The sequence below is a fragment of the Myotis yumanensis genome, unplaced genomic scaffold (assembly GCF_028538775.1).
Source record: "Myotis yumanensis isolate MYYU_CA2020_CCGP unplaced genomic scaffold, mMyoYum1.0.hap1 SCAF_4, whole genome shotgun sequence".
Classification (NCBI taxonomy): domain Eukaryota; kingdom Metazoa; phylum Chordata; class Mammalia; order Chiroptera; family Vespertilionidae; genus Myotis; species Myotis yumanensis.
Genome location: NW_027223755.1, coordinates 42,978,049 through 43,003,770, shown reverse-complemented (window position 1 = coordinate 43,003,770; position 25,722 = coordinate 42,978,049). Strand labels below are relative to the sequence as shown.

Below are 25,722 nucleotides of genomic sequence, written 5' to 3'. Positions count from 1 at the left end.
TTGGTAATTAGGAGGGCAAAAAGGTGTCATCAAGAAGTGATTGCACCTGATTAGCTACAGCCCTGCTCTCTGTTGTCTGCTGATCCTCTGCCTTTGGCAAGAGATGAATTTCATGAGCCTGGAAGCCCTGCCAGGAAAAGTGCAATTAACCAGCATGAATCCGCCCTGGGGCCTGGCCAGCCGGGGCTGGAGGGAGGGAAGGTGCACAGAAGCCCATCTGGAGAGGGGCTGCTTGGTTTCTCGGGGACGCTCTAAAACTGAGCTGTGCACACCGATGGCGTCCCAGAGCCCTAACCAAAGGTTAATTGCTGGTGCTGGGCTGCAAGCCTGCCAAACCCTGCCCGGACTCTGGGGCAGTGTGCCCACCGTGAAGTGCGAGGAAAAGCGGCTGGCCAGGAGAGCTCAGGGGATCTGCATCCCCGGAGTCGCCAGGGAGAGCATCACACTTCCCTCCAAACAACCATCAGGCTGCCTGCTTGGGGTCCAGGTTTCTGCCAGAAAGCATTTGAGATGAAGTACCTCCTGCTGTATGTCTAGCGCCTTTCCACTCTGACCAGAACATTTACATCGCCAGGGGGAAATGCAGAAGCTCAGGACCTTGGCCAGATGGGCTGAATCAGAATCTGCATGCTAACGAATCCCCAGGTGACTCAAGAGCTCACTGAGTCAGGTGGTTGAACCTGCAGGGAGCCTTGTGGGCAGCTCACCTTCAATCAGGTGGGCTAGAAGCTTCTGAGACCAGGCCAGGGCAGTTGGAGAAAGCTCCGATTAGGGTCTTGCTTGTGCCGTTTAGGGCAAAGTAGGCCCAACAATAGCCTATTCCAGGGCAACCTTCTCTAGGAATGTGGGGGCTTAGTGGCTAATCCCTCCCTGTCCCTCACAGGATCCCTGGAGCTCGGTAGGAAACAGAAAATATTATTTTCATTTTCCAGATGGTTTTGTGGGGGTTGGGAGGAGGGAGCTGGGACGTGGCCAGCCTAATGAGAAAGCTCAGAGCCTTCTTTGTCTAATGGTGCCAGCTGGCTCTCAGGCAGATCTGCAGGCTGCGTCCAGGCACACCATCATTCCAGCCCTCCAGTTGGGCTGCTGGGTTTTCTCTGGGCCGACACCCTGCACTGGGGCTGCTCACAGGTATAGAGACACCCCGGGCATTTTCTGAGGGGTGGTGATGGTTTCAAATATATTATATGTAAACTGGCTGAAATGTTGTAGTCTTTGTAAAATATTTACATTACAAATGAATGTTTAAGACGCATACACTGTGAATGTAAGTTTAACATTGTATTAGTTTGCTAGGGCTGCCATAACAAAGTACCACAGACTTGGTAGGCAGTGGAGGGAAAGAGGCCACACAGAGAGGTGATCTCTGAATTCCGCTGTGAAGAGTGAACAGAAAAGACAAGTAGGGTGCAGGCCTCGGAGCTGCCCCCAGCCCCTCTCTGCCATGTGAAGGGAAAGCCTGGTGGGAGGTGCCTGCTCTAGCTTAGTCACCGAGGGTGGGACCTGTGATGGATTAAGCACCAAGGGCATTGTGAAGACGAGGCCAGGTCTGGAGAGTGGCAGGAAAACAATGAAATATTAAGTATCTCCCCACTTTGGCCCCCACCCCCCTCTGAAAGCGGCTGACGGCTGACTCCGCTGACTCGCAGGCCCTTTGCCACAGGTGAGGAATGTGACAGAGGAGAGCGAGACCTGGCCTCAGACTCGAAAAGCCTAGTATCACTGCCCCCTGCCCCCCCCCCCCCCCAAGGACAGGACTCTGGATCTAGCCAAAGTATTCCGGTTATGGGGGGTTCGATGAGAGGGTGATTTCCTCTGGACACAACAAAAAAGGGTTCCTAAAGGGCAGGGGAAGGGAGGAGGTAGGAAAAGCCAAGACGGTATAGGAATGGTGGCTCCTATGGTGTGAGGGGAATACACTGCTCTGAGCCTGGACGGAGCCCGGGAGGCCCCAGAGAGGAATGGCTTGTGTGGTGTGTTCAGACAGTGGTTCTCCTCCTCCTGTGGTTCAGAGCTGAGCGAGCTCCTTCCTGAGACAGCCACAGTAGTAGCAGCCAAGCTTCAGCCTTAAGGGGCCATGACCTCGAAGGGTATTGATGTCTCACTGGGTGTGGGGGGCAGGGTCTGTGTGGTAGGCTGAATTTCAGAATCCCTTCCCTCCCCTGCACCATTCTCCCATTCCTTGGTTACTCAACGAAACACCATTTAGTACTGCTGGGCAGGGGTTTCGCAGGTAGAATTAAGGTCACTAATCAGCTGACCTAAAATAGGGACATCAGCCTGAATACCCAGGTGGGCCCAATGGAGCAGCAGAAGGGGGAGGCGGAGTCTCAAGACGCAGCAGGAGAAGCCAGAGGTCTTCCAACTGTGAGGAGGCTTTGCTGCCCTGTAGCTGGAGCTGAGGGGCCCTTGTGTGTGCAGGGCCCAGAGAGAGACCTCTAGGAGCAAAGGGTGACCTGGGCGGACAGCCAGCAAGGGAACGAGACCTCAGTCCCTCAGCTACGAAGAACTGAATTGGACCAGAAGCCTGATGATCTTGGAAGACTACAGAAGTCCTGCTCAGCTGACACCTGGTTTTAGCCCCGTGAGACCCGTTAGACTTCTGACCCACGGAAACCGTGAGCTAGTATTTCTGTGTTGTTTTAAGCTGCTAAGTTTGTGGTAATTTGTTACCTTAACAACAGAAAATTTTGGGATTGTGCACCTGAGGTTGTGCAGGGCACAAAGTAAGTGACAATAGGTGACGCCCTATAGACACATGGGCAACCAGAAGACACTGAAGACCCCACCCCTCAAAGCTCGGACAGTTCGGGGGGATGGGCAAATTCCAAACTGAGGCCACGTTTCTGCTAAGTCAGTGGCATGGGGATAAAAAAAAAAAAAAATTCAGTGATAGGAAAGGTTTGTTTTCTGAGCACCTGAATTTGTGGCCTGAAATTGGGACCCACTTCAGGAACGTTTATAGAGATCTCACATTCGTGGAGTTAGAATGAAGGTTTCCTAAACCCTGAGAACGTCTCTGTCCACATCAGTGTTTTAAAGGAAAGGAGTAGGGGAGAGAGACAGAAAAGACAGCGCTTCGAGGCGGCCTCACCCGACACACACCTGTGCCTGGGAACCTCCCAGCAGCCCAGGTGCTCCCTGTGTAACTGCTCTCTTGCTGGGGAAGCACGGGGTGGGGTTTGGGGGGCTTGTCTGTTGTATAGGGGGCTCCCCAAACTTCCCAGCTCCTGCTCTGCCTGGCTTCCCAGCTGGGAAAGAGCAGGGGGTCCTCTCCCACAGCCTGAGCACAACTGGGGGCAGCCCCTGAGTGAAGTGTGAGGAGAGGGAGGGGCAGGATTGGTGGTTGCCAGAGGGGGGTGGGGGGATGAAATCGGTGAAGGGGGGTCAAAAGGTGCAGACTTCTAGCTATAAAATAAGTGGGTCATGGGATGTAATGTACAGCATGGTGACTGTAGTTAACAAGAGTGTATTGCTTGTTTGAAAGTTGCGAGTAAATCTTAAGAGTGCTCACCACAAAAACACTTGTAACCGTATGTAGTGACGGATGGTAACTAGACTTATTGTGGTGACCATTTCACAATATATACAAATGTTGAATCACGTTTCACACCTGAAATAATATATTCATATATGCAATGTAAAAGTAATAGTGATGGGGAGTGCTGACGGCCTTCCTGTGGGTGGCCCGAGTGCCGGGGGCTCTGAGGCGAATGCTGCACTATGTGCCCTGGCGCACGGCTCTGCTGAGGCTCCCACGGCCATCGACCCACCTTAGGTCCTCTTAGGGCCCAGTCTGCTGGGCACCTGGGTCTCTGGGAGCCCTCGGAACCTCCTGGGGGAGGGAGGCATGTAAAGTCCTGTGTTGTACGTATGGGTCAGAAGGCAAGCCCCATGGTCAGATGAACTCTGCGCAAATCCTGGCTTTCCTCCTTATTCGTTGGGTGAAATTGCTTCTTAACCTCTCTGGGCGGTAGTTTCCTCATTTGTAAAATGGGGATAGTAAGAGTATTTTCTTTTTTGCTTGGTTGTAAGGCTTGACAGAGATAACCCATGTGAAGGGCATGCACAAGAACCCTTCCCCAGGGCGAGATTTTACGTTTGATAAGCTTCTAAGATCCTATGTGAGGTGTTCTATCAATAGAGAGAAGAATGTCTGTTTCCTAGGCGTCAACATGTGCTCCTGTTTGGTGATATTTGTAGTTCTGGGCTGCCCATCATTTACCCCTCACTTCCTAAAGGCACCTGTCTCTTCCCCTTGGGGACCCCACTCCTGGGTGTGGCCATGTTGGAGGCAGTGTCCTCGCCCTTTAGAGCCCAAAGGGGCCAGATCCTCCCCTCCCTGCCCTACTGGGGGCGGGCAGTTAAACGCTGTCCTGAACATTGTCTCTGATCTCTCTTTCTGGACTTCTATCAGGAAGATATTGATATTCTAATTGGTCTTTTTTTGGTCTCCCATTTTCTATCTAAATGTATACACACTTTAATAGCTGATAGCTCAATTGTGAAAATGAAATGTGAAATGTGTTTTAATAAACACTGCCTTTATAATTATTCAAAGTGTGTGTATACATTTTTTGGGGACACCCACCCTATATTTATTTTGTTTCCTTTACTGGGTTGGGTCCTCTATCTTTCAGAGTTTCTGGTGGATTTATTATTTTAGCTATCAGAATCCTAACTCCCACGAGCTTTTTTTCTGTTTTCTGATTATTCCTTTCCCTCCCTAAATACAGCCTTCTGTTCTTGTTTATGGATGCATATTGCCTTAGTCCGTCCGGGCTGCTAACACCAAGTACCATGGACTGGGTGGCTCATAAACAACAGAAATGTATTGCTCACCGTTCTGGAGGCTGGGACGTCCAAGGTCAAGGTGCCAGCATAGTCGCCTCCAGTGAGGACCCTCCTCCTGGCTCATAGCCAGTCCTTTCTCTCTGTGTCTGCACTCGGTGAAAGAGGCAAGGGATTTCTTTTTTTTACAAGGCACAAATCCTGTTGATGGGGGCTCCACTCTCATGACCCAAGTACTTCCCAGAGGCCTCACCTTCTAACACCATCTCACCTTTGGGAGTTAGATTTTCAACATATGATTTTTAGGGGGAAGGCACAAGTATTCATATCTTCTTATATTTCATGGGGAATATTACTTATAGGGTTGTTTTTTATTTCTTTTAAGTATTCCTCTAATCCCTTTATGGCCTCTCCCCTCTGAAGTGCTTTTATTCTGCTTGTTTAGTTCGTCACCTTTTAAAATGAAGCACTAAAAAGCAAATTGAAGCTCTGGATATTCCTACCTTACCACCCCTTAATTTACAGCAGTCATGATGTTGCTTTCTCTGTTCCCCTTCTTTCTGCTGACTATTATCATAACACTTTCCATTGTTTGATATGTTCCATTATGTTACTGACTATATTAACTTATAATTTCCCAATTGGCTTGAAATCTTTTTATTTTTACTTTGAGAGTATGTTTATTAGAGCCGGGTCAGTGAAACAGGAAGGGCTTAGGACAGAAAACGCAACGGGAGAGCCTGGGTGGGGCTGCTTTGGCGTCCAGATGGCTTAGAGCAGTGGTTTTCAACCTTGGCTGCACATTAGACTCACCTGGGAATCTTTTTAAAATCCTGATTTCTGGGCCTCATCCTCCGGAAATTCTGTTTCTTCGTTATGGGGTGGGGCCACAACATTAGTAACAAAGAAACAGAATTTCCAGAGGATGAGGTCCAGAAATCAGGATTTTAAAAAGATTCCCAGGTGATTCTAATGTGCAGCCAAGGTTGAGGACCACTGGCTTATAGGAAAGGAACGAACCAAGGTGGGGCTGCTGGCTCACCAGAAAAAGGGCCTTGGAGACCGGTTCAGGGGTTTTGCTGGCTGCTCTTCCCCTAATTGCAAGTCCCATGGTGGCCCCAGGTTTTTGTGTTTTTTTAAAGAACGTGCCCTAGAGAAGGGCACACTCCAAAGAGGGCACGCCTAACTTCCCAATTGTTTAGCTGGGCATTCAGTTTTTCCTCTTTTTCTCTGAGAGGTGAGTTTGCTAGACTGTCTTTCCACATATGGCTTTCATTTCCATCTACCCACTGACTTGGAATCTGGGAATGGAATTATCAGGTCAGGAGCTTGTGGGTACTTTCATCACTCTTCCCTGTGTGCTGCCAAATCTCTTTCTAAAGGTAGTGCGTGCAGGCCCAGTGTCAGCAGAACAAATGAGCACAACCCTCCGAGCACGTGATTTTTGAGTCTTTATGGTTTCGAGCTTCAAAAGTACAAAATAGCACTCATTGTTTTAATCTCATCCTTGTTTAAATTCCTTTTTCTTGGGTCACTGGTGAGGTTGAACACTTGCGTGTGGAACTGTAAAAGTGTAGCCTGGGGGAACATGAGGACGTGGAAAGGGACTTCCAAACAGACTCCACAGCAGTCTGTTCTGTGGTGGTGTGTTGGCGGCGGTTCCTATCCTGTACGCCAGGGGCTGGAGTCGGTTGACTCCCTGAAATGATATGCAAAAATTTGGGGCCGTATGCACATGGGTAAGGGGAGGGTTCTTGGCTTTCTTCACAATCTCACAAGAATCTGGGTCTACACAGGCTAAGTCATGTGGTGGGAGATTTCTGCCCTGGATAAGAAAAGGGCAGCCCAAGAAGGTCTGGAGGGAGACCTCCTTTGTTTGAAATCTCATTCTGCCTCTTGTCAGCTCTGTGATCTCGGGCAATCTGTGAACCTCTTTGTGCTGAGGATGGTAACAGGGCAGCTAGTTCATGGGGTTGGTGTGGGGATTCAATGAGTTCCTACAGATGAAGCACTTTTAATAGTGCCCGGCACATAGTAAATGTTTAATTAATGTCTGTTATTAAAAACTATTAATAATTAGAACCTCCCAAGGATAGGGTAGGCTGCCTCATGGAGTAGTGAGTTTCCTGCCGCTTATTGTTTGTGAAATGGATGCAAACTGCCAGGGAGACTCCTGAGAGGATCTCTGAATCGGGAGGGAGTTTCTGTGAATGAAGTTTTCCCTTTGGCAGGTGGCAAGGGTGAGGCCACCAGTCCTCACTTAATGAGCCAGCCGCCTCCACAGGGCGACAGCTGCGCTCGCTGCAGTGGCGCTGCACTTATCAGCAAGCAGGCTGCTTCGAGAGCATGCTCCTGGCACCCTCTCCTGAAGATGCAGAAGAATCGTTTGGGACAAACAAGTGCAGTTTCTGCGCCATTATGCGTGGGGTGGGGCGCTGGGAGCAGAGGTTACCTGCTTCCGTTGACTTCTCTGATGAGCAGATGTAACGAGTACCTATCAAGGTCTGTGGGCTTTTCTACCACTATTCCCTTATTGTTCTTGTTTTCTTTTTACTCATTGGATTCTGGGCTATTCATAGAGGGCAGTGGCTGCCGGATATGGATGTCTTTGGGATGGTGGGTTCAGAGAGAAGTTAAAAATGTCCGAGTCTCTGTGTGTGTGCTCGCGAGCACAGGGCATCCATTCAAACATCAGATTCCCGAGCTCTGGAGTAAAATCTGCGTGGGCCAGTGCTGAGGGGGGTTCACTTCTGCTTTGTTTACCCAGAAGCAGACCCTGTGATAAGCATTGTAACTTGTATACATGGAAGGAACCCTTGGTAGGGGCGTGGAGATCAAGGCAGGGATGGGAGACAGTGACACTGAGGCCATCAGCTGGGGGTGATTACAGTACATGGCTCAGGGCATTCCCACAAAGTGAGGGGCTGGTTCGGGACATGGCTGGGGGCTACTTGGGCAGAAAAAGTGGCCTCAGGCCCAGAGAACCTCTGAAACAAAGAACTGCAGGTGCCGGCAGTTTGACGTCAGTGAGTGACAAAGGGTAAGAAATGGACAGGCCACCCAGAGCATCGGCGACAGTATTTTTTGTGGGAATGAGTTTCCCTGCTGTGAGCAAGGCCATGTGTGCACTGGGAAGCAAGATGGAGCCCAGTGAGGTCTTTTCCAAGCCCGAGGTCTTCAGGTCCTCTGGGTAGAGTTGTTGGGTCTGCCCTGGCCGGTGTGGCTCAGTTGGAGCTTCCCATGCACCAGAGGTCCTGGGTTCAATTCCGTGCATGGGAGGCAACTGATCTATGTGTATCTCTTTCTCTCTTTACCCCCCTCCCCCCTCCTCCTTCCTTCCTTTCTAAAAAAAAAAAGTCATTTGGTCTTGTCCTTCATCAAGGCCACTGGCCAAGGAGGCTTTTGAAGGAGAGCAGTCGTCTCAGGCCTGCCGTGCACAACTGATGACAATTTCTGTAGGATGATTTCAGAGCCAGGGACATGGGCTTTGAGTCTTGCCTCTGCAACTTGTACAATAGGTGTTATTGGCCAGCCCCTTTACCATCCTGCGCCGCTGTTTCTTTAGTTACAAAGGGAATCCTCTTGCTCCCTGGCCCCTTCCCTGCCCTTACAGGGTGTTGTCAGGATCAGAGGTGATGTGCACAAGTGGACCGCTCTCCAGGTCTAGACATTACTATTATTGTTAGTCTTCTTTCCTCCTGTCCTTGTTGGCAATGTGACCTTTTTTTTGGGTGGGGGGAGGGGCCCAGTGCCTGAGGTGGAGGGCCCTGTGGTGGAGCCTAATACATGCACACCGGGGTCTCCTTTGTCCTGGGGCAAAAGTGGGGCCCACCTGCCTCCACTCTGCGTTCTGTGGGAGGGGCTGGCATGAAGGTTTGGTCCGCACCCTGGTTCAGCTGAGTGTGAGTAGTGGGGGAGGGGAGAGGATTGAGGCTGGGTTATTTATCCCCTGGGTTCCTTCTCCGTGGGGCTTTGCAGGATGGCTGTACCCCTCTACCCAAGGCCACAGCTTTGCAGGATGGCCCTCACTGCACCCCGACCCTCTTCAGGAAGATTGACACTCTTTCCACTTGCTCAGGGATGGTGGGAACAGCTCCCCTCTTGTGCTTGGTGGGTGAGGGGAAGGGGAATGTAGTTTCCTGAAACCTGCCCCCACCTTCATAACTAGCCCCTTTGTTAAACTCTTCTCCATCACCCAATTTGAGGCCCCCATCTCTTGTTCGTGGAGTTAGGACCCCTGGATTAGAGTCCAGGCCCTGCCACTCACTAGCTGTGGGACTAGGGACAAGTTACCTAACAGCTCGTCAGCCAGAAGAGTGGAGTCCAACCTTTCCATTGCTCCCTGCAGAAAGCCGGGGGCTGCCGGGAGCCAGTCCATCCTTGCTGCTAGACACAGTCGCTGCAGGAAAGAAACATCTGCACAGCATATGTTTCAAGGGACCTGGTATATATAGCATATTGTTCTTAATATGTTTGCTCTCTTTAGCGCCATGTGTTTTAACCAAGGTCACCTCTTGGAGAAAGGTTGTTTCCTCAGGTGGGGATCTTTCCCTGAGGTTAGGGAGGGGATACAACCCCTTAATTAAGTGCCAGGCGGGTAGTTAAGCTACATAATCTTTACTCCCTGGAATGGAGATAAGAACCGCCCTAACCTTTGTAATAGAAATTGACAGGATTAAAATCGGCTGGTATAAATACGATGTGACAAGACAATAAACATCAGAACCTCATCAGTTCCTAACCAGAGCTCCGACCAGAACTTTGGCTGGAAATCCTGGCTATAGGTCCTGACTAGGCTGCTGACCAACTGAAGGCTGTCTTCGTGTCATTCCTTCTTCGCCGACTCCGTCCACACCTTTGGGGACCCCTGGACCTGCTGGGATTGGACCCCAGCAGGGGGCGTGTGGAGTGGAGGGTCTCGGACTCAGGCCCCGAGAGGGGCCAGGCAGGAGACGCTGAGGAGAAGGGGGCTTGGGCGTGTAAATGACATAGCAGCCTGCAAGGTTCCTGTGCAGGAATGCAGAGTGTGGCCAGAGCCTTTGATTTTTTTTTTTTTTAAGAGAAGCTGGAAATACAGATTTTTATGTGAACTTTGCCAAATTTTAAATGTTTGTTCAAGTTAGCAAAACAAACAGAAACCCAACAAGAATGAGAACACTGTGCAGACCAAATGGTTTCTGACTCAACTTCTGTCCAGCCCCCATGCTGGCCTGGGAAGCTGCTCTCCGGCCTGGAAAATTGTTCTTCCCGGTGGGACATTAGGACAAGGCCCGTTGTGATCCAGCTGAAAAGTGTCAGGATTGGCCAGGTGGCTCCGCTGGCTGGAGCATTGTCTCTGACACCAAAAGGTTTCGGGTTAGATCCCGGTCGGGGCACGTACCTAGGTTGTGGGTTGGATCTCCCGGTCTGGTCATGTATGAGAGGCAACCGAGCAATGTCTCCGCTCTCCCCACCCCCTGCGTCTCATTTTCTCTCTTCGTCCTTCCCCCACCCCCTTCCTCTGTCTCTAAAAAAAATAAAAATCAATAAACACATCCTTGGGTGGTGATAAAAAAAAAAACACCCCAAACTCTCAGGATTAAGTAGGTGGGAGTTCTAATGGACATATGCTTTATAGAGTCAGAGGGTATCTAGAGGTCCAATTTTAAATTCTTTAAAAATATATATTTTCATTGATTTCAGAGAGGAAAGGAGAGGAAGAAAGAGATAGAAACATCAGTGATGAATCATTGATCGGCTGCCTCCTGCATGCCCCCTACTGGGGCATGTGCCCTTGACTGGAATTGAACCTGGGACCCTTCAGTCTGCAGGCCGATGCTCTATCCACTGAGCGGAACTGGCTAGGGCTAGAGGTCCAATTTTAAAATAAGTGGTACTTTTGCAGTTACGACCAGTATTAGAGTGAAAATAGTTTTCACTCACACAGAAGCCTGGCCTCAGTGTACCCTTTTGGATCCCTCACATGGCCCAACACAATGCCTGGCACAGAGTAATTGCTTAGTGTGTGTTTGATGAATGAATGATGAACCGATGGATGAATAGCTCTATGCTTGGCCTCACAGAAACTGTCATGTGAATTTAGGTTGAGGGGCAAGGAAAGAGCCTGCTCTAGGCAATTCCTAAAGAAAATGAAGTTTCATGTTACGGCCAAAGGGGCCTGCTCTGGCGTCAAGGGTGATCCTGGGGGAGGGGGGGTGGGGGGGAAGGTGAAAGGATTAAGGAAAGACAGATAAGAGAATGAAAGCTGGGTCTCGGTGGGACGCTGCTCCCTGATGAAGCAGCGCCAGCACGCACAAGCCGTGTCTTTATTTTATAGCAGATGCCATGAGGCAAAGTAGGGGCGTGATCACGTTGTTTACAGCATTCTCCTGAGTTTCAACCTCACTCAACTACATGCACCTGAACTCTAGCACAAGCCACGTGGGGTTACGTGTTTGGACCATAGGTTCAAGCTTACAACCACAACCATTGGCTATAATTGTGCTGGGAGGGCCCTGGCCTCCAGCTGGGACTTGCACGTGGCAATGAGAGGACCCTGTCCTTTCATTAATCCGAAGCTTAAACCTGGCCAAAACACTGTAGCCACGCCCCACAGTTTCAGTGTTCATTCAGAGAATAATTCACAATAATTCAAATTAGGTTGTTTTGTGGGTGGTTGTTTTTTGGCTAGTTGTATGTTTTGGTAAATAACAGTTCTTAAGCACAGAACCATTAGCAGTTAGCTAGGAGTAGAGGAAGTGTTTAATAAATTGTAGTCATTGTTTTACTTTTCATAAACTTTAGAAATCATCTCAGCTAAAGGAGAGCAGCTTGTTCAGAATAGGGCTATTTTTCTTTTCTCATTAAACTTTATTTTAATGGGCCTCAAAATTCTGTGACAGATTTTTGGTTGTTTCCATTAAGAGGTACTGATTTTGAAAACTAATAACTTTAAAACTCCCCCCCCCACAAAAAACCCCCAAATGGTCCACAAAACATTCTCCTTTCTGAAGATTTTCAATGCATTGAAATCAATAACCAGTCTTTTACTATTAAACAATCAATTGAGACAACCAGTTGTAGATTGTTCTTCATTACTGATTAAGACTGGGGTGGGCCATAGCCGGTTTGACTGAGTGGATAGTGTGTCAGCCCACGGACTGAAGGGTCCTGGATTCGAGGCTGATTGTAGGTTTGATCCCCCGCCCTGAGGGTGTGTGTGGGAGGCAACCAATTGATGTCCACATCGATGTTTTTCTGTATGTCTCTCCCTTCTACTCTTTCTAAAAAAGCAATGGGGAAATATCCTCAGGTGAGGATTAACAACAAAAAGACGGGTGGAAGGTGTTGGGAATAACATTCATTTAACCTTCGTGGTGACTTTGAGAATAGGGCTATTTTTAAGGGATTGCTGCCCCCTACTGGATTTCTTGGAGAATTTGAAGCCTTCTGCTATTGGTCTTGTGCCTTGGTTTTTCCAATCAACATACAGTATACTTGATTGAGGGGCTGAGGGTGGGGCATGGAGATGAATATTGCATAGTCCTAATCCTCCAGGAGCTCATAGAAATAACATCTCAAAAGTCCCTTCAGTCCTTAGTTAGGTGAAGTGTATAGGGCTTAAGTACAAAATTGCCACCCACAAATGAATTATACTACAGCAATTTGAACATACTAACAGGTACCCAAGAATTTGAAGGCTTCAAATTCTCCAAGCTCATTTTTTTTTGAAGAAGTATGCTTTCTTATTCTAGTCAAATGCTTTATTTTAGTTGAGGTCAAGTTATAGCTAAGTTGTCTTTCCTCCTGCATGGGAGATCTTTGCACAGAGAATGGCATCACTTCAGTGCAAGAGACTTGAACATCATGTTCTCATTTTTTTTCAGCTTTGCTAAGGGATAAATGACAAAACTGTAAGACATTTAAAGTGTACATTGTGGGGTGTTGATGTACAGATACATTGTGAAATGATTTTTCAACCTCTTTATATCCAAGGTGAACAACTGCAGATGCCTCTAGCTAAAAATGGAGGTAAATGATTAGAGATTATCACCACTTCAGGCCACTCAAGACAGGTGATCAAAAGAAAAGGCTCTGTGGATTGTTCTGAGAGCTTGAAGTTGAGGAAAAGGGGGTATTTGATGGTCTAGTCAGCAGAGAAGAGCTGGAGCCCCAGTAGTTCCATAGTCAGGTCCCAGCAAGTCCAGCAACATAGATGCAGGTCTTACAGCCACGGGTTGGCCCAGAGAGATGAAGCCCTCTGGCTCCACTCGGTATAGTCCGACTCATCAGGAGAGGTCATGTAGCCAAGTTCTGGGCACATCTGGCTCATGCAGTCTAGCTCAGCAGTGTTTCTAAGATGAATCCATGAATGCTGGTCAAACTTTTACATCTCAAACATAGCTTGGGTACCTGTTAGTATGTTCAAATTGCTGTAGTATAATTCATTTGTGGGTGACAATTTTATACTTAAGCCCTATAGACTTCACCTAATTAAGGACTGAAGGGACTTTTGAGATATTTCTCAACCCCTGATCCTCAGAATTCTGGTGGTAGCAGATGGACTTGTGTGAGGATAACTCATTAAAATATACTAGTGGGAATACACACACACACACATATACATACATATATACTAGTGAAGAAACTTTGCAATGAAAAGTTTCTTTCTATACATTTGTTTTAGACATTGGCAATCTGCTGTGGTTTACTCTAGGGGGTGCTATAAAATAAGCAATTAACATTTAGAAAAAAATCCCAAAATGTGGCAACAGATGCTCACACTTGGACAACTCTTGTTTTGTGGACACGTATGCTCCTGACAGTGATTTTCTATTGTGTTTTATGATGTGTAAATTTGATGTTATTTAGCGACTTAAACTTAGTGAAGGGGAGACTTGTGTGCTGAGCACAGGTTAGAGTGAAATTAATCCTTTTCCCAGGGTACTTTGCACTGGAGCTCTGACTCTTCCTGGCAGTGTTGGGAGGGACCGAGCTCTGCCATCCATCTGGAGCACTCAGCTGTGGAGTTTATTATTTTAAACAATCATTTTAAAACTTTTTTCCTATCCATCTCCTCCCCCCTCCCTCACACACACACAACTATCAGCTTGTTCTCTGTATCTATGGGTCTGTTTCTATTTTTGTTTTGCTTATTTGTTTTTTTAAAAAATATTCTACACCTTAGTGAAATACAATGTTTGTCTTTCTCTGACTTATTTTACTTAGTATAATACCCTCTAGGTCCATCTATTTTGTTGCAATGAAGATGGTGATGCAGGAGATCAAATGTCCTGAATTGAGGCAGCATACACCTGTAGGCTTTACACGTGAGGGGGTGTGTCCTGAAATCCTCCATATCTCACACTGGGCATGCATATGCCATTGTATTTTCTGACTACTGAAATTATAAAACTGTGGTGAGAGCGTTTATCCCTTATGATTTAAGATATTTCCAGGAATTTTGGAATAGACAATATTACTACCCAGCAATATTCTTTGAAACAAAATTCTTAAAGAATTTATAAAAATTGGCTTGGATCTTTGCCTTACAAATGGAATGGAAGAAAGGCTAGTACACAAATTAGGCAAGTTTCTGCCCTGTACATATAGCGATGCTACTGATATTACCATAGTTAAGCATATGCTGGGAGCAGCTTTTTAAATTGTAGGCAGGCTTATGTGATCCATCCACACTAATGTCCTTGTTATTTGAGGCGTTTATCGATGCAGTCAACATTTACTGGATATCTACCACATTCCAGGTACAGCCACCCCTCTGTATCCACAAATTCTGCATCTGTGAATTCAATCAACCACAGATTTAAAGTATGGGGGCAGGGAGGGGGGCGGGGGAGGAGGTGGGAGGAGGAGGGAGGAAGGAGAGTTACATTGTTGCTGATGTGTCCTATGTAGTTAGGTCTATGATGGTTGGGTCTGTACTGAACATGTAGGCATTTTTTCTTGTCATTAATCCTTAATACAGTATAACAACTATTTACGTTGCATTAGGTATTATAAGTAATATAGAGATGATTTACATTATGCAAATATTTTGCAATTTTATTTAAGGGAGTTGAGCATCTGCAGATTTGGGAATCTACAGGGAGTCCTGAAATCAATCCCCAGTGGATACCAAAGGATGGCTATACTGTTAGGCATTTGGGTCTGATTGTCCTTTATGCTCAATAAGCTTATGTCCCACTAGGGGGAGCCAAATATACGTATAAATAAGCATAACTGTTGCCCGTGCGGGGATAGAAGTCGCTGTGGAGGTGTGTGTGGAGGAGGGTATCAGAAAGAATTAAGCCCCAGGACTGGTCAGGAAGAATCTTCATAGGGAAGGTGCCTCTGAACACGTTTCCGGGTAAGGAGGCTGCTGAGGTGAGCATGGCACTGTTAGGTTTTTGTGTGATGCCAACTGGATTGACCGAAGATGAGACCTTTGGCCCTGGCCTTGTTTCCCGCACATGCTCAGTCTTGTTGACTAACCTGGTCTGAGGAACAAAGATCCCCCTGCAGGTTCAACGTGGATGCCTCAGGACAACACAGCTGTGGCCCAGGCTTTGATGGTGTGTAAGTGATATCTGAGTAACAGTTTTTAGAAATCATCTCTTCTTTATTGCTACGTTCATATAAAAAGTTTGATACATTTGGGGAGGGAAAAGAAAGCCACAGTGTATATAAAGAAAGTTGTAGGAAGTTAAAAAAAATATGGCTTTAGTGTTTGGAAAAGCAGTTATGAATAGCTCCTTGAGTTTACTTATCCAGGCGATCGAAATTCTGGGTTTGGAACTCTTGGAAGTCCTCGGGGATGGTGTCTGCGAACAAAAACAGGCACAGGGGGTTAGAGCGGGCCTTACACAGGAATGCTGCTCTCTCTCACCCAGCGCAGGTGGCCTGTAGGGGGCACTGTCAGCCTTCCCAGCAGGCCCAGCAGCCATTTCCTACTTTAGGCTGCTTGGGGGATCATTGCCTGGAAGCCCAGGAGGGCTCATTCACAGGCTGAAAGAAAATCTGCAGGCAGAGTAAATGCTGAGTCTGATTATGTTTGAGCTGTATGCAAATAAAGGCTGCCTGAAAATCAAACCTTAAACCCTATGCCAAGAAGTTAAATTCCATGGGTCTCAATGTCCTCATCTATCAAATAGGGAAAATGAGGTCTACCTTTTACTTCAGTTACAGGGATGACCAGGTTTTAATGAATATGTGGCATAAATGTTGGACTTCTGGGAGGAAAGTGTGCTATAAGAATGAGGTGGCATTAACTGATTACTTCTAGTGATACTGTGCAGTAACAAGAATGTACGTTACCATTGCAGCGATACTTAAGGTTGGACCAAATGATGTTTTCTTGGGAGAAGCAGAAGACGCCGAGCCGGCCTCCTCGCATGGTGGTGTCTATGGTGACTCCAGAGTCAGCCACCAACTCGGAGCCTTCATAGAATCGCACCCTGCGGACAACACAGCCGAGCAGACCCATGAGGCTCAAACCAAGGTGAGGTGACGTGCCCATCCTGAGGCCGGGGCCCCCTCTTGGACAGGTGCATCTTCGCTCTGTTTCCTATTTTGTTTTTCACAGACCTGGATTGTGCCCTAGCTGTTCCCCCTTCCCTACTAGATGGGAAGCTCCAGGAGGTCAGGGACTACGTCTTCCCAACTTGTTTCTCCAAAGGCCTAACAAGACACGGCACAGAGTCCCACTCGATGGGTACTTGTTAGTCAGTTACAGAGCAACCACAATATGACCCAGGACCAAGAAGTTCTGTGGCTTCATTGTTCTGAGAGTTACCTTGGCTAGTTGCCATGCCTAAGAAAAGCTGCTTTTCCTTAGGTCTGATTTATTTCGTTTGGTGGCACCTCGAAGCAATGACTTTCATTAGGAGTGATACTCCCTACAGCAGGGCTTTAGAAATTTGGCTGTCACTGTGGCATTAATGAAGCCAGGGTTGCTGGGTGGCTTACAAGGCCCTGGAGAGAGCAATCAACACTTGTCCTTCATTCTAGAGGACACGTAGGTAGGTGAGGAGCCTGTTTAATCATTACCGGGGCCTAGATTCTAACTCCCTTTTACTTGTGAACATGTATTCTCTGCCCTGTTTTGATACAGGGATGGGCAAAAGTTGGTTTACAGTTACTAATAATTAATAATATAAGAATAAACTGTTTTGTGCACTCACAACTGTAAACCTACTTTTTGCCTGCCCTGTGTGCACTGAATTTTCCAGGGTAAGTTGAGAAACTGTTGAGTAAAAAAAAAGCTGTTCAAAAACAAACTCATGGCCCTAGCTGGTTTGGCTCAGTGGATAGAGAGTCGGCCTGTGGACTGAAGGGTCCCGGGTTTGATTCTGGTCAAGGGCACATGCCCAGATTTCGGGCTCAATCCCCAGTAAGGGGCATGCAGGAGGCAGCCGATCAATGATTCTCTCATCATTGATGTTTCTCTCCTTCTCCCTTCCTCTCTGAAATCAATAAAAATATATTAAAAAAACAAGCAAAAAACCAAACTCATGGATACAGAATAAACTGATGGTTGCGGGACAAAAAGACGAAGGGATTAAGAAGTATAGATCCAAGGTGGAGAGTAGTTAGTTACAAAATACTAGTAGTCACAAGGATGTAAAGTACAAAATAGGGAATATCGTCAATAATATTGTAATAACCATGTATGGTGTCAATTGAGTACTAGGCTTATGGGGGAGCTCCCTTCGTAAATTATAGAAATGTCTAACCACTATACTATACACCTATGTTATACTATGCTATATAATATTGAATGTCAACTGTAATTGAAAAATTAAGATTAAAAAAGAGGCTGTTCACCATTTTAGAAATTCACATTCCTGTTGGCAACACCATTGTAATATTGAAGTCACCATCACAATAATCCATGTTATTAGAATGTTACCTTCACAGTGATTCTAGGGATGCGTGCAAGCATTTACATGATTTGGTTATAAAGTATTCTTAAAGTGTTTCTCTATTGTTAGGGATCAAATTGATTTTCTAAAACTATATGTGCAGGTTATGTTTTCTATGATTCCATTTGAGACAGAAGAGGGGGTTAAAAATGTGTTATAAAAAAGGGGCCTTGGACTTAACAGGGCTGAGAACAAGACCATGTTACTGTGAGACAAACAGTACATTCTATGAGAGGTCTCGAAGAATTAGCCTCATGATTTCCTTTTCCCCACTAGGCTGCCATATCAGCAGACTGTAATCCATGCCGCTTCGTAAACACACTGCATAAGCTGGAGGAACGAGAAGTGAGTACACTGTCTAAATTCCACAGCTATAGTCCTAAGCCATCCTAGCTTCTGAGAATAGTTTTTAGTTTGTTTTAAAAATAGCCCTATAGGGAAATAAGGCAGATTACATCGACTTACATGAAGACTGGTGCATGCCGCGTGTGGAACATGCCAGGCACTGTGCCAGGTGCTGGTAGACCAAGATGAAATAAGACACGCACAGCCCTCGTGGAGCTTATGTCCAGGAGGAAAGAGACTCTAAAGGACTCACTGCAGTGTGAAATATTCACGAGTAAGTGATCACACAGGGCACAGGGGATCATGGGGGGTGTGGATGGAGACTCAGCCACACGGGCCAGCCTGAGTCTTCCTCCCCCCTCTTTTTGTGAGCCTAGCCCAAGATCTCAGAAACCCTGGTCTGCGATGCAGAATGAGGGTGTGCTTTGCGTCCGGCGCAAGGTGAGATGGGTCGTCCGCCTACCTGATGTAGCCCACCTGGGGCCTGTGCTGCAGGAACCAGCGGTAGGACACCTTGTCCTTCCAGCCCACGTTCCTGGAGTCCTTCCACAGCAGCCTGACCTGGTCGCTGGTGTCCCCAGTGTGCCACAGGGAGTTTCGAAGATGCTCCCCTGGACCTGTCTGAGACTTAACAGCCTGGACAATGACAGGAGCAGGGTTTTAGAACAGAACACCCAGGCCACCCTCCCTGGATCTGTGGGGTGGTGATGAGGCAGGGAGTTAGTTCATGGTTACAATCTGGCTGCCTTGGATTTGGACAAAAGCATAAATTCTGAAGATGGCATTTCTACTGAGGTGATCCTAGCCCTTTAATAACCAGCACTGGCTAATATTCCACTAGCCCATCCCATATTTTTCCTGCCATACATCCACTGCTCCCCACATTTGCTCCAAGAAGGTTCTGAAATACACCTTTTCTCCAGCAGGAGGGAGAGGCAGCTCTCAGCCCTCCTGTATAAAGTTGGCCCCATCGAGGAAACAGCTTCCAACTGTGTGCCTGAGATGTACCCCCAAATCTTCTCCACCTCTTGGATCCTACTAGGACTGATGGTCTCACCGCTAGAGCCACCCAGAAGTTAGAAGGTAGCTTGTACATAGGAATGAAGGCAAGGACCCGGGTGGACTCTACTGTTCTCTGACTTGAACACTAGCAAGAATGCAACCATTGCCACATGGGAGACGATGGAATTTAAGAGGGCGAGGGCACAGGATTGAGATGAGTGACTTCACTCATACCTTAAGCTGAATGCCAGGTTCTGCAACAGCCCGGAACGGGGTGGCCTGCCAGTACGTCTGCTCTGTCTGCTTCCACATGACCACGTAGAAGCTGGAGCTGTCCTGGTAACCAAAGATGAAGCCGGCATAGTCATCATCCGTCTGGGTATTGACGTGGAAGGTCCCTTCGAAGTCAACTCCATTAAAAGCCGTGTATCCTGTAGAGATCAGAATATAATTAGAAAAGCAGACAAAGCCACACGGGTAGCTGGGAAGAATGAATTCTACACAAGTGGTACTGAAGGCCCTGGACATACCGACTGCCAGCCCGGGGTCGCTGTTCATGGTCTGCACAATCTCCATGCCCTACGGAGAGAGTTGAAGGAGTGAGGAGCATTCTTCAAAGGGGCAGAGTGAGCCCCGAACCTCAGGCATCTGGGTGAGCAGTGGTCAGCGACGTCTGACCTCCATGTAAAGATTGCATTATCTGAGGGGTTGTTCTTCCTTGTTTGGGCTCAAAGCCGAATAGAAATAATTTTGCTAAAACTGTCACTTAAGCTGACTCAATAAAGCCTTAATTGGAGAACATACACTTCTAATGAATGTCTTGCTGGGTGGTGTTGGAAAATCTAAGCCTCCATGTGCCCTCCTTAGTTACACGGGGAGGCAGTCTCCTGGAGAAATTAGGAGCTTGGCTGTGGGGTCAGACTGCCTGGGTCCCCATTCAGCAATCTCAGCCTCTTACCTGCAGTGCTACCACGAGCGATCAAGCTTTACAAGCCTTGATCTCATCATCTGTACAATGGGGCTAGTGAAGCGCTTTGTCATAGGGCTGTGAGGAGTAACTGTGACGTGGAATGTGCCTGGCTCAGTCAGCACTCTCTGCACATTACTTACTACTCTCAGGGGGCCTGTGTCTGTGTTCAGGCAAAGCTGAGACATTGGCAACCATGGACCCACCTGGTTCAGGACCACCCAGTTGGGATCGATCTGGGCGTCCCCTTCAGGGTCCAGGACCACCGTCTGGTAGGCCCTGAAGTCCGTCAGGGTGACCTCAGCATTCTCCGGGCAGACGTCGATCCGATCGATGACCTTGTCCTGGTCAAAGTCTGACTCACAGAGGTCTCCCACGCCGTCACCTGAGCGGGTTGGAAGAGGGGGAGGGGAACTTGTAAGGCCTGCACCCACCATCACTCCTGAAGAGAAGGGGGGCTGGACAAGGAACAGAAGCAAGCCCAAGGTCCACCCCAGGACAGGGCTTTCAACCCAGTGGGAAAGGAGGCCTTGACATCAGCCACGTCTGAGGCTGCCCCGGCCCACCCTGCAGTCCTGGTGAACCCACTGTATGTGACCAAAAGAACTGCCTGGGGACTCTGTGAAGGGGAACTGTTCAAAATGGGCCTCACAAGAAACCCTGGGTGTCCTTTGAAACAGTGGGGTTAACCATCTGGTGGGTCTTAAGCCTGACCCTACATAAGCAAATGCCTATAGAACAGTGATGGCGAACCTTTTGAGCTCGGCGTGTCAGCATTTTGAAAAACCCTAACTTAACACTGGTGCCGTGTCACATATAGAAATTTTTTTATATTTGCAACCATAGTAAAACAAAGACTTATATTTTTGATATTTATATGCCATTTAACAAAGAAAAATCAACCAAAAAAATGAGTTCGCGTGTCACCTCTGACACGTGTGTCATAGGTTCGCCATCACTGCTATAGAACTTACTACACAACTCTCTACACTATAACGTATGAAAAGCATGGAAATTGTTACCAACATTTATCTCTAAGACCATGGTGATTTTGAGGCTGAATCTGGCCCATAGTATGTTTTGTTCCGATGATGGTACTAAAATATTGGAATCTGCATGGCTGTGGATGGGTGGGCCCTCATGGCTCACCACAGTCCTCACCGCTGTCTCATTTCTGGCTTGGTGCACACCTTTCCTTATTGACTTGGCCCCTTCAGACATCTGAGTTTGTGACCCCCACCTAAGCCACTGGCTGCTGTGCCTTCTCTCTCTCCTCCTTTTCTGTGACTCCCGGCGAGGGGAGTGAGATGGCGGAGCAGCTTTCCAGGCTCCTTGAGCGGGAGCATGTGGCTGCTCCCTGCCCACGTGCTCTCCTCCTAGGGCTCCTCAGAATTGCATAGCAGCGTTTCTCTGACAGTTGGAGAATGGTATCTACCAGACGTCTACTGTCCACACAAGCTGTGGCTACTCAGAGAAGCTGGTGCCCTGGGAGAGGTGTGCCACCTTGTGCCTGGCCGAAGGGAGCCCAGAGTCCCATGCAGTCCTGGGCTGAGCCCACTTACTGTTGCTGTCCTCCTGGGCTGGGTTGGGGACCAGCCGGCAGTTGTCCGGTCCAGGGGGCACCAGGTCTGGAATGCCGTCATTGTCGTCATCATCATCACACTCGTCACCGATTCCATCCTTATCAGTGTCCAGCTGGGAACTGTTAATGACGGTGGGGCAGTTGTCTGTGCTGTCCTGGTGCCCGTCTCCGTCACTGTGGGAGGAAAGAAAGGCAGTTGGAGTCACAGGGCAGCGAGGGTCCAGCTCTCAGAAGGGAGAGTCTGAGTTGGGGGTTTTAGCCAGGCCTGGTCTTTGACCAGACACATGTGTCCTTAGATAAGGCTGCCAGTAGGCCTCAGAGACCATTTCCCACCTCCTCCACCTGATAAATAGATCACTTCCTAGGCAAGAAATAAGGCTCAAGTTTGTGATCTTGTGCCAAGATGCTCCTATCAGTTCCTGGAGGCTTCTAGCTGATCCAGGACTGAGCGAATGTGCCAAGGGAACAGAGTGAGGGGTGGTGAAGCCAGACTGCTCAGCTCCTTAGCAGCATGTGGGCCCCAGGCAAGGTACTGGACCCCTCTATGGCTCAGTGCCTCATCTGTAAAATGGGAATAATAACAGAGCCTCCTTCATGAGGCTGTTATGAAGATTAAATGATTAGAATTTTGCATATTCAATTTTAATATAGGAGAAAAACTCTTCTAAGTACTTGGTCTTAGGGAGCCCCACAATGTTTTCTTTTCTTTTACTCTCCACAGTCCCTGGCCAGTAGACCCAAGAAGGATCAGATGTGGCAAAGGAAATAGGGAGCCCCTTCCTGAGAGGGGAGCATGGGGCTCGGCTCAGTCCTGGTCTACAGCACTTCTCAGAGCCCTCTCTCTGCCCACTGATCTCCTCCCTTCCAGGCCTAGTGCCCTGTCCCCAGAGCTCTCCCTGCTTGACAGAGACACCCATGGCTATCCTGGATCAGAGCACATAACTCCTTTCACCTGGCTCCACCCAGGGCCTGTCTTGGGCTGGGAACTGTCCCTATCTCGTCCAGGATGGGACAGGGGAGGGAAGCCAGGGACCAGTCTATGGCCTTCAGGCCAGGCTTCCCAGCTGAGACCCAAAGAAAGTGAGGCCAACCTGGGCAAGCAGGAGATGACACAGCTCACATGGTGGAATTCCTGTGCAGGTAGCAGGGCTGCTTTTAAAATCATAAGACAGACTATTTCCATTAGCAGCCATTCTATGTAGCCCCGGACATTTTCATGCAAAAATGTTCCTAGCCTCCTCCCCAAGGTTCAGAATTGTGGGGATTAAAATGTAGCAGAATGAGTCATTTAGTTTATGCAAATATCTAGAGGCTGGTGGGACAGGATATTCTAGAAATTATTTAGATGGCACTCAGAGTGCAGGATGACCTGCAACAGGGAACATTCCTGACATCATTTAGGGAAGTTATCAGGGTACCAGTTCCACCTTCCACCCAAAAGCGGATACGTCCTATGTCAGGCTGTCTCTGACTTGCCTCTCCTGGTACTGTGATAACAACAGCCACCTTTTCCGCAGGGCACCTGAGGACCAGCACTGTGTCGGGAGCTTTACCTACATTCTCTCATTTCACCATAACCTTCGAGAGACAATTATCTCTCCTTTGCAGATGGAGAAGTTGAGACTCCGAGACTGAGCAGTACGTTTAAGTTCTGGTAGCCAGTGTGTGCTGTGCAGCAAGGACACTGAGCACAGGGCGAAGATGAAACTTTACAGGAACTGACCCCGAGCAAGGTCCACCTGTAGGGCAACCTCTGGGGAGAGATTGAGAAGGGAAGCTATGTTTCCTCCTGCTCTGCCTTTTGGAGTCCTCTCCGTGCCCTGCCGCCTGTGCCATGCTTCCCCGTGGAGATGGGAGGGGTTAGAGCCTGCTTCTGCAGGAGCCGCTAGGGCAGAGCTGCACATGTCTGCATTTTTGGTGATGTTTCTGCAGTATCTGCTCCAGCCCTTGACCTAGAACTCAAACCATGTGGGGCCAGCAGGGTTGACAAAATTCATCTACAGTGAATAGTTCCACTCAAATAAGGGAAGCGGAATGAAAAATTCCAAGGGCGATGAAAACAACAGCAAACAAACACAGTGGTCCCGCAGCAAACAGACAGCTTTCTATTTGGGGATGTGGGTGAAGCTCTCCAGAGCCGAGAGAATATAATAGAAGAACTAATATCTACTGAGTGCTATCTATGTAACAGAAACTGTAATGTGCACTTTTCGCAAAGTAATCATCATAGTAGTCCTATGAGCTACATGCTATTGTCATCCCCATTTTACTCCTATAGATGAGAAAATTGGGGTGCAAGAGATTAGGTAACTTGCCTAAGTTTGTAAGTGAAGGGTTGGGATTATATCTAGCTGTGTCACTGTGGAGCCCATCTCTGAAGTATGATACTAGACTGCCTCTGCCGTAATAAACTTTCCCTTGCTAGAGTGCCTAGTGGCACTCCTGATACCATCACCCACCCCCCCAATACAGAACTTTCAAGGAGGTGAGGTGACCCTGACCAGGGTCAGGGCTACTGTCCCACTGGCAGCTCCATCGACCCAGAGAGATCCCAAAGTAGCAGAAAGCTCTGAAGGATGAAACTCTCCAGATGTTTCCTCTGGCCCTATGCAGCTGGGAGAGGCACCATACCTGTCCTGATTGGTGTCACAGGAATCCCCAACCAGGTCGTTGTCCACATCAGACTGCAAAGAGAACAGAACATGTTATTTATCCCTGGGCCTGTGTGCACAGAATGTTCCAGAGAAGGCAGACCTGGCCCATCATCACTGGGTCTCAGGATTATTTCTCTGGAATCAGGACAGTGCAAAACTGCAAAAGGACAACACCATATTGGTGTAGGCACAATGCAGAATTTTCAGAAAAGCTTCCAAAATATCAGGCTCCACGGATGGGCTGCCTACACACCAGATGAGCTGATCAGAAAAGGGCGCCGGGGCCGCCTGGTGGCAGGTGGAGACGTGGAGCCCTGGCACGGGTCGGAAGGGAGCCAGCCATAGGCACGGGGACAAGGCAAACGGGCTTGGCTTTGCTTCCCTTCTGCAGTTTGGAATTGAGCCAGAGTGAAAGCGAGTCACAGGGGGCAACAATGACTCCCCTCTCTCAGGCTTTAAAATACATGACACATCACCCCCAATTATCCAGACAGGAAGGAGGAGTGGGAAGGGAGACAGCACGTCACTGACTGAACTTAGTAATCTGAAATGTCCATACACAGTCGGTGCAAGGGTTTGGGGACTAAGGGGACACGAGGTTTCCCATGGTTAATTTCGAAGTTATGGTTTGCGTGTCATTAAACTCATAATCCAACCTCATAGGCACCCTACAGCCTGTGAGATTCGTCCAGAGGTGCTCAGATCTCCTGTAATGGTCTTCCTGTCCCCTCCAGGCCCAAGTATGCAACTCGCCACCTCTGCTCTGGTAGGCATATGGCAACAGCAAAGAACTGAGCTGCTGGGCTCTGCTGATTGATCGAGACACTGGTCTTACAGGCATCTTTGCATAGGGGCGTTCAGCCAAGAGTTCAAGTTCCCCTATTGTCCCACTGACCTGGTTAGGGTTGCTGACATCAGGACAACTGTCACAGGCATCCCCCACACCATCGCCATCCCTGTCCTGTTGGTCACGATTGGGGACTCTCTGGCAGTTGTCCAGAATGTTTTTTATTCCTACAAGAAAGGAACGCTTCTCTGAGTCAGGTGAACAGCACAGACAGGTCTGGAACACGCACTTCCAGGGGCTGCAGAGGTCAGGCCTTCACAGGTATGTGGTGAGTGACTTCTGCCTGGGCCATCCTCGGAGAGCCACCACTTTCCCAGCAGCTGTCTGGAGGTAAGGTCAAAGGATGGAGTGTGTGTGCATGCGTACGTGTATGTGTGTGTAGGACAGTGGGGAGTGGGGAAAGGTATAATCTGGAAGACAGATACCCTACAACAGGAACCATTTGGATATTTATAACATCTGCCAGCCATACAAAATTATCAACTTAAAAATCAGCCTGCTAGCCCTAGCCAGTTTTGCTCAATAGATACAGCAACAGCCCTGGGATGGAAGGGTTCTGGGGTCGATTCCAGTCAAAGGTACATATTTTGGTTGCAGGCTCAATCCCCGGCCCCAGTCAGGGGCATGTGCAGGAG

The 25,722-nt window shown here is 48.2% G+C and overlaps 1 protein-coding gene across 1 annotated transcript in view; it reads right to left on the bottom strand.

Annotated features, from left to right (window-relative positions):
• Positions 1 to 15,375: 15,375 nt before the first annotated feature.
• The window catches only part of THBS4 (thrombospondin 4), a 48,410-nt gene continuing 38,063 nt past the window's right edge, over positions 15,376 to 25,722 (bottom strand). The window contains exons 14-22 of the mRNA XM_070412250.1: positions 25,136 to 25,254; positions 24,218 to 24,270; positions 21,567 to 21,760; positions 20,211 to 20,389; positions 19,568 to 19,616; positions 19,272 to 19,468; positions 18,499 to 18,671; positions 16,084 to 16,223; positions 15,376 to 15,590 (exon numbers count right to left, since the gene is read on the bottom strand). Coding sequence (XP_070268351.1) covers positions 15,529 to 15,590; positions 16,084 to 16,223; positions 18,499 to 18,671; positions 19,272 to 19,468; positions 19,568 to 19,616; positions 20,211 to 20,389; positions 21,567 to 21,760; positions 24,218 to 24,270; positions 25,136 to 25,254 — 1,166 coding nt within the window. The 3' untranslated portion in view covers positions 15,376 to 15,528. The remainder of the gene's footprint in view (positions 15,591 to 16,083; positions 16,224 to 18,498; positions 18,672 to 19,271; positions 19,469 to 19,567; positions 19,617 to 20,210; positions 20,390 to 21,566; positions 21,761 to 24,217; positions 24,271 to 25,135; positions 25,255 to 25,722) is intronic.